The following is an 8,669-nucleotide window of genomic DNA, read 5'->3' as shown; positions in this document are numbered from 1 at the left end:
TTTTAATTTATTTTGTAAAAAAAAAAATCGAAAATTATAGAGGAAATATAATGTCCTTTCTTTTGAAATGGACATGTGTAGAATTGTTACTTGAGAATTCTCCAAAGAAATGTTGTGAAGTAACAAAAGTTCAATAAATATTTACCCTTGTTATTATATTTTTATTATATAAAATTTTTATACAAATTAAACTTGTGGTTCTGTCATGAATGATATTTATGTTATGTAATATGTGTTGTGGAATACTGTCATTCAGTAATACAAATATTACACTGAACCAAGGTTTGCTAATAAGTCAAAAGGTAATGAAAATGAATCGTGAAACAAGCTATAATAGGTTAATTAATCAAATGTAACAAAAGTGAGAAGATAAGTTTGCCAGTTTTTTTCTTTCACTACATATTTTTTAAAAAACCAACATTTTTCAAAGAATTGTAAAATAAAGGCCCTTTGACTGATATTGAAAAGACTTGGAACCATTAATTCAAAAGTTTTTACGCAACACATCTTAAATTGTTCTATATTTAAAAATGCCTCTGGGTTCAAGCAAAAGCTAGTCGGGCTTCAATACGTGGCTAAAATTAAAAAGTCTGTGGCTATAAAGCGTAAACTACCCCATTAAAGTTGTGTTACATCATATAAGGTACCAAGTGTTTACCAAGAAATTAAAAATTTGCATCTTAAATCAATATTAAAAGAAAAAATCATATTTGGAAGTTTCTCTAAGTACCATGGAAACACTTTTTAAAAATTGCGTTTCTCCACATCAATTGTTCTTTCTCTTGAAAAATTGCAAATTTTGCTCACATTATATTCTACCCTAGAAACCCCAAATTGTTGCTATTGCACACAATATATTCTCAAATAAGCATTAAAAATACCATTTATATATCTTCTCCCTCTGTTACCATGGCAACAGGACCACATAGAATCAAAGTATAGTTAAGCTTTTATTACTTATCAAAATCTTTCAAACTGTAAAGTATGAAGAAAACCAGTGACTATGCATGGCCACCAAATTTTGAATCTTTGCATTTAATAGAGACAGAAACGGGTTTCATTTGTTATTTACATCATGGACATCAGACAGAACGTTTGACAAATGTTCATGAAAACATTGAAAGTAAACTATTTGTCATTGTTGAATACCCATGGTTGATCGCATCTTTTCCTTTTAAAAGACACAATCACCTGTGGGTATTTGATAATGACTTTTTATCAGCATATTCTAAATACAAATTTTTATGCTTTAAAATGCAAAAAAAAAACCCAACCAAACCTGGTAATCAAAAATTAAAAGAAAATGGCTTTTAAAAAACAAAACATCTCAAAATAAATAGTCAATTTTTATTGGTAAAGCTGTAGTCACCTACAGCCATTTGCCATGTTTGTAATGTTGTCAGTTGTTACATGTAACGGTATGTTCCATCACTTTCGGGGCATGGTTACATTATTACTTTTTTTCTCTGTACCATCAAAATTTTCTGATAACTTGGTGAGTACCTGATCTAACTATAAAACTGCTATTTTTGAAGTGAAATGAATAATATGGCATTCTAGGATGAAGTTAACCACATTTCTAAAGAGTATGACATCTGCGTGGTATTGCATGTATATATAAAACATATTAAAATCATGGCCAGTTTTTTTTTATAACTTCGTTAAGTCCAATCTATCATGTACAGTGTATATACATTGTATCACAGCTATAGTTTACCGTCTGCTGAAAAAAACACATCCTTTATCCAAGTTATTTCACCACTTTGAGTAATTTATAACCGGAGTGTATTGCAGATACACCAAAAGTCAAATTTTCATAAGTAACCATTCCAAAGCCAGCTTGTCGAATCATCGCAGCAAATTTTTTCTGGAAGTCACCAAAAAAAAACAACATCAAAATGCATTACTCATGGAATGTAAAATTTCTGTATTATAAACAACTTTAACATTTGCTTTAAAAAAAAATGTTTTGAATGATAAAGTTATGAATGACTTAAGTCATAGATTTATCAATGGCTGGGTTTTTTTTTTTATCATACTCTAGCACCTTTTGGACAACTTGCCTCCTAAAACATGTACCATACAAGCTTTTATTATATGATTGAATAATTTTAATTCCTAACTCTCTGACTGGCTCACATCCAACGATCTAGAAAAAATAGAAAGTTACATTCACCTGCAAATCTTTATCAACAGATTACCTGATTTGGAAACTGCCTGATGCTTTCCACCAAATACTGGTAAGATTTCCAGTCCCGAGCCAGAACTTGGCCCATCACTGGAATAACTTCAAATGAATAGGAGTCATATAATCTGAAAACAACAAATACAATACATGTACTAGTAAATATCCATCTCTGGCCTTCATCATAATCATCATATACAAATGAATTCAATTTTCATTAATTTCATTATATGTTCATTTAACAATACTAGATATTTAAATTTACAGAGTATTTTCATTTAGAATTCAAATTTCAAAATAATGATAGTAATTTGGATACTATCAAGACAGCAAATACCTCCTTAAACCTAAATTATTGACTTGACTAAATTCCAAACACAAAAACCGTCCTCCTGGCTTCAACACCCTGAATGCTTCAGTTAAAACCTGTCATGAACAAGAACAAAATAAAAAAAACATTCCTCTTCTATATAATAGACAAATAATTTTATTGTAGTTACATATAAGTTTGTAGTTGACCTATTATAAGTTGTACATGGTCAGTTAACTCTGAATATGGAGAAAAATGACATTGATTGGCTATTTTTTGTCTGCTGCATGTTCTATCCATGTCCATTGTACATTTTTACATGGTGTTCACATAACTGTAGTTAATCAATTATTTTTTTTTACAATTACAAATGTAAGACGGGGGTATTATTAAATAAAATTTTGTCAAAACAGAATAAATCTCTAGATTTGGAAGAATAATGTGCATTTCACAGAGCTGATTTGCAAAGAGCACACATTAAATGAGATTCTGATAGCCAATTTGAAAGAATCTTACTTTATCAACATGGGTACAGTTGCGGATTCCATAAGCTATTGTATAAGCATCAAAACTGTTGTCCTCAAAAGGTAAACATTCTGCATTGCCTTGAACCCAGTCGATACCTAGCAAATACATGCAGAACAAAGAAGTAAGAAATACATGTATAATATAACTGTACTTAAAGGAGGCATAAAACATCTTCATTTTGTGATGTACTTTCTTCCAAAATGAAAGAAAAAATGAGTTCACTTTAATTGACAATGTTATACACATAATGAATGGAAATTAAATATGCATTAAATACAAAATATGAATATCCTTTTATCAAAGGATCCAAAATTCAAAAGGGATGCATGAAACTCCCCAAAATATTACAGAATCAAAATTTCCTAGTAATGTGCACATCTATACATTGAGTACTAAATACCCACAAAGTTGTATGGAATTCTGTGCAGTTGTTTAAGAGGAGTTGCCCTCACAAAACAAGAGGCCCAGGGGCCACACCGTTCACCTGAGCAACACTTGCTTTAACTCTGATCAAATAAGCATTACAGCATCAAAATCAAAATATCTTGACAACTAAGTACAGTAGATCTTGCTCAAAATTTTTTAAAAATCTGCCGATTTCTATCAACATATTTTCATGGTAAATATCAAGCTCCTATTATTGTTGTAGCTGTAAAAAGATTTTTCTCTATTCTTATATATAACCCCCATCCCCCCACTTTATGGCCCCACTTTTTTCTAAAAATCATGGTTTGATCAAATTTTAATCTGCAAATCAAACCTGCGCTTTCACACAAGTTACGTACTGCTTTTTGGATTAAAAACTTTCCCAGAATATTTTTAAAGATTTTTCTCTATATATTCCTATACATGTAAAAATGCATCCCCCATTGTGGCCCCACCCAACCCCAAGGGACCATGATATTAACAAATTTAAATCTACACTATCTGAGGATGCTCCTAATCCAAACTGAGCTTTTCCTGCCTAATAATTTGTTAGAAGAAGATTTTTAAAGATTTTCTCTATATATTCTTATGTAAAAGTTCATCCCCCCTGGGGACCATGGGGACCATGATTTGAACAAACTTGAATCTACACTACCTAGGGATGCTTTCACACAAGTTTAAACTTTTCTGGCCGAATAGTTTTTGAGAAGAAGATTTTTAAAGATTCTCTCTATACATTCTTATGTAATAATCCATCCGGGCATCCCTCAATTGTGGCTCCACCCTACACCTGGGGACCATGATTTGAAGAAACTTAAATCTACACTATCTGAGGATGCTTCCATACAAGTTACAGCTTTTCTGGCCTAATATTTTTTAGAAGAAGTTTTCAATAATTCTAAATTATCTCTCCTTTAAAGAGGGTGTGGACCTTCATTTGAACAAACTTGAATCCCAAATGATGCTTTGTGCCAAGTTTGGTTGAAATCTGGAGAAGAAGATGAAAATGTGAGAAGTTTACAACAACGCCAACGCGGCCAACACCAACAGACAATGGACAAATTTTGATCAGAAAAGCTCACTTGAGCTTTCAGCTCAGGTGAGCTAAAAACAGGACCGTCAAGATTTCCTGAGAACTTACCTGTAAATATCCCTGCTTCTTCAGCTCGAGATTTCCCGACATTCAACATTTCCTGGTTTATATCACACACTGTCACATGAGAAGTGTCTTCTTTATAACCTGATAAATCAATTTTTTCCTCCTCAGCATAATCACTTGGAATAGAATAAGCTCCAGCTTCTATATTTGTTGGAATTGAAAAACTTTCCTCAACCATGATTGGATCATCATTCTGGGACTGTATGTACTGAAGAAACCTAAATGCAATGTCTCCTGAAATATTTTATAAAAATCATTTCATTTGATGTTCAACAAATAATCTGACAGTATGTAAATATTTTTTTTATGTTATGTATCATAGTATCATTAGTATGACTGTATTTACGTACAATAATTATATCACATACAATAAAGTACATTGTACATGTACCGTAATAAAAAATGATACATATGCCAATAATGCATATGAATTATATGCACCTGTAGCATTATATAAGTAATAGTGCAGTGGGTTTTTGGATACTTTACCATAGTTCATATTTCCCCCACTTCTTATTTTAGCAAAGCATACCTGTGCCACCAGCAACATCTAAAAGCTTTGTCCCTTCTACTGGAGCCATTCTGTGGATGAAATGGTCTTTCCATAGTCTGTGTATACCAAAGCTCATGGCATCATTCATCAAGTCATACTTTCCAGCAACATTCTTGAAGACTTCGTAAACTGGGTAAAGATACATATGTTTTATAACAAAGTTATGATAAAGAAATAGGTAGACATCAAATTAATGTGTTACAAGCAAGACATTGATAATGAGTCATAGAGCAAAAACAATCTCTAAGTTAAATTTCACAGCATGAAAATAATAGACAAAACTCAGCTGATACATATTTAAAAGTGTCCAACTATTGAAATTGTCTACCAACTTATTTCCAATTTGGTGAATTGAATTGAAACTAATGAGAAATTACATATCAACTTTGATATTTGTTAAAATTGATCAACAGTTGATGAAGAAAAATTTTTTAAACGACTCATTTTTATTACTAATAGCATCTTCAAAATTGAGGGTGCCAATAGGTGACATGTGTTGCTTATGCAATACTCTCAAAATGCTTGTTGATACATTTATTAGGATTAAATTCTGATATTATTCATAGTTATAATGATGCAATTAACAAGATAATTTGAACCCCTACCTACCAGACTATGAGTAAATATCTCAGTATTGGTACATGTATAAAAATTGTACATATGACTAAAGTTATTCACCAAAATTTGAATGCATACTATAATAATTTCAAAGATGTAGGAAATAATGTTCAAAAGAATAGGTTTGGCTCTTATCATCACCATTTATGCACTGTAGTTGTGCAAGTAATGTTAGCTGTTATTTAATTGATTCACAAGTCCTTCTCCAAAATAAATATGGAAGTAGTGAATACTGAATATAACTTTAAATTTGATAAGTACCCCTTTGTTCAGCGATGTGAAAAAGAGGCTCAATGGCTACATTGCTCACCTGGATTAGTAATAAAATTCTTGATAAATAAGTAAGTTTTCATTATTGCAGAATAAATTTTTTGAATGTAAAATTTGTTTTATTAAATATCAATATTTTCTAATGGAACAAAACTTGGATGCCCCTCAAAAGGCCATATAAGTATTATTGTATTTGTTCTTAATTAATACTGGTTTAATGAAATTCTGAAGGAGAAAATGGATGCATATATGGTCATAACAAATATTGTTTGACAGAACAGATGCATTGAGATAAGAAAATGTGATTCTTGGACTGTTCATCAACAGATTTGTTAATTTAAAGATATATGTGAAGCTTTTGTAACAAGACACCATCTTTGGCATATACATATATTACCGAGCTCAGCGAGAGGTGGGCTCAGCCTGCCTCGCAAAGTGACTTAATGGTAATTAACAGGTATATATAAGAAAATCAGTGAAAAATAGAAATTGAATTCATGGTACTAAGAGCTAAAAAATTTTCTTCCAGCTCATGCGCACCGCCATATTTGCTGCCATTTTGTTCAACAAAATTAACTCATTCATTAAATGAGTGGCGCTTTTTATGTTTATAGGCCTTCTCAGCGTTCGGCAAGACTTCCCAAGATTATGTTGTTGGAGATAAACAAACATTTTGGCTTGTATATGTTAGATAGGGAATTTCTACACCGGAGGTTAGACTTCACAAGAATCTGCAGACCTATTGTCCATTAACTCTCATAAAAACTTTCCAAGCTTTCAATCGAAAGGTCTATACAAACCAGATACGTTTCAACATAATTCATTGCTGTAATCAGGAGATAAGACTATATACTTTCACGCATGTCTTATTAAATCATTAGAGGGAAAAAACCCATTAACTTCAAGGAACCAATCTCTTAGATACTGATTGATAAAGTGTAAATAGAAAAATAAATCAACCTTTAATAGTGACCGCAGCGAGTCGGCGCGAAGCGCCGCTCCATAGACAACGTGTACGAACGGAGAAAACTTGAGTTGAAATCTGCACATTGTTCAAAGAAATTTTTATGAGGCAACGTGAAAAAGTTCTACATATCCCAATAATCCTTTGTGGTGCATAGCAACATGGTGGAACAGGAAGCGTTTCTAAGGAAAATTCTTACCTCTTAATCGTATACATCTTTTTCATTTATAACAACAAAAATCCTTTAAAAACACTAAAGTAAACAACACATATATGCTTACATATAAAACTGTACCTATCTGAACTTTTGTTGACATATGATGTCATTTCCTTTCCCAAATTTTTCCGACAATTTACGAGAACTGTCGAGCCAAAAGAAAGTTAAGTATGATGTCACAGTGACTTTGCGCAATATAAATTTAGAGGTGGATGAAGCATATGTACTGGGTGTAACGTGTAGTAAGTACTCAGTATCAGTGTTAATGGTGACTCTTCGGCTGATTAGTTTTGTTTTGATCATATTTTTTTTGCTTAGTAAATACACATGCAAGTTCTATACTTAACTGACTTTCATATTGATCCAATTGTAATATGCATGCGTGAGGTAGGTGACAAAAAATTATTTTAAAAATGTCTACAACGCATATATATAGCATACAAAAATTAACAAATTATAAACGAATTGATGATACAGAGGAAAATAACAACAAAGAAGAAAATGGGAAATAACATATTCTGACAAGCAGTTTACTAGTTTTGTTTACTGATTTTAATTATCATTATTAAAAAGTAAAGGAATGATAAAACATTATTGTCTTTTTATAAAAAAAAAAAATCAAACGGCTTTGATTCAACATATTTTAATAAGTCTGTTTTACATTTAATTTTTGCTCAGTGGTAGTTTGTTTAAGTGTATTAGCCTAAAATGGAAAATTGGAATGAAGGTTTGATAACTTTGGGTTCCTTGCAGTGATAAAAGTTTTCGAGACAAAGCCAAAGTTTTTAGGTTGGGGCAAGTCAACAGGTTAATGTTGCATTTAACAATGATGAGAGATGTTTGGTTCCTTCTGCGCGCGCCCCAACGGTCACACCGTAAAACATATTATGGATACACTCGAATAAGCATTGAAAAAAAGAAATAAAATATTCTCAGTATCACGTATCATGTATTTTTCTTCAGCAATTTCCGAACTCCCCCAAAAAAACAACTTTTACGTTTTACGTATAAAACATGACGTCATAATGTTGACTAAGCACACAACGTTTAGTTTAGCTTTGGCTTCAGATTTGAGTTGGTTTGTGTCAAACCATAAAATTCTGCGCTCGGTCCAACGGTCACACTGTTTACATTTTAATGAAACATTTCTTAAGCTTTGTCTTATGAAATACACAGAGTCGGCATCATTGCAATGAACTGATGAATAGTAATAATAACCTCTCTCCTCTTTCTCATCTTCGGCGACAGTCTCAAATCCAAAATGTGTTTCTCTACTTTCATTTTTGGGCCGTGTTTCATTTTTTGTTGCTGAATTTGTTGATAAAAACCTGTAAATAAAATTTGCTAATGGTTTTTCGTTGCGACAGCAGAAACCACTGATTTTCAAGGGCGCTGCCATTTTGAAAGGAGTGGTTATTAAACTTTTATGTTGTGTAATA

General features: G+C 31.9%; 1 protein-coding gene across 1 annotated transcript; it reads right to left on the bottom strand.

Annotated features, from left to right (window-relative positions):
• On the bottom strand, positions 1-8,634 carry LOC128186775 (2-methoxy-6-polyprenyl-1,4-benzoquinol methylase, mitochondrial-like). Its single transcript, XM_052856668.1, has 7 exons — positions 8,449-8,634; positions 5,141-5,290; positions 4,591-4,842; positions 3,012-3,118; positions 2,523-2,611; positions 2,202-2,313; positions 1-1,867 (listed from the first exon to the last, which is right to left on the bottom strand). The coding sequence occupies exons 1-7, from the start codon at positions 8,627-8,629 to the stop codon at positions 1,751-1,753; spliced, it is 1,008 nt and encodes a 335-aa protein (XP_052712628.1). The 5' UTR covers positions 8,630-8,634; the 3' UTR covers positions 1-1,750.
• Positions 8,635-8,669: the final 35 nt, after the last annotated feature.

This window comes from Crassostrea angulata, chromosome 6 (assembly GCF_025612915.1).
Source record: "Crassostrea angulata isolate pt1a10 chromosome 6, ASM2561291v2, whole genome shotgun sequence".
NCBI lineage: Eukaryota > Metazoa > Mollusca > Bivalvia > Ostreida > Ostreidae > Magallana > Magallana angulata.
This window is presented reverse-complemented; position numbering and strand designations above follow the sequence as displayed.

Coding starts and splice junctions, on each gene's coding strand:
- LOC128186775 (XM_052856668.1), bottom strand. CDS start 8,629: ATGGCAGCGCCCTTGAAAATCAGTGGTTTCTGCTGTCGCAACGAAAAA. Junction 2,314..2,522: donor AATAATTTAGGTTTAAGGAG/GTATTTGCTGTC, acceptor TGTTGTTTTCAG/ATTATATGACTCCTATTCAT. Junction 1,868..2,201: donor TCAGGCAGTTTCCAAATCAG/GTAATCTGTTGA, acceptor GGTGACTTCCAG/AAAAAATTTGCTGCGATGAT.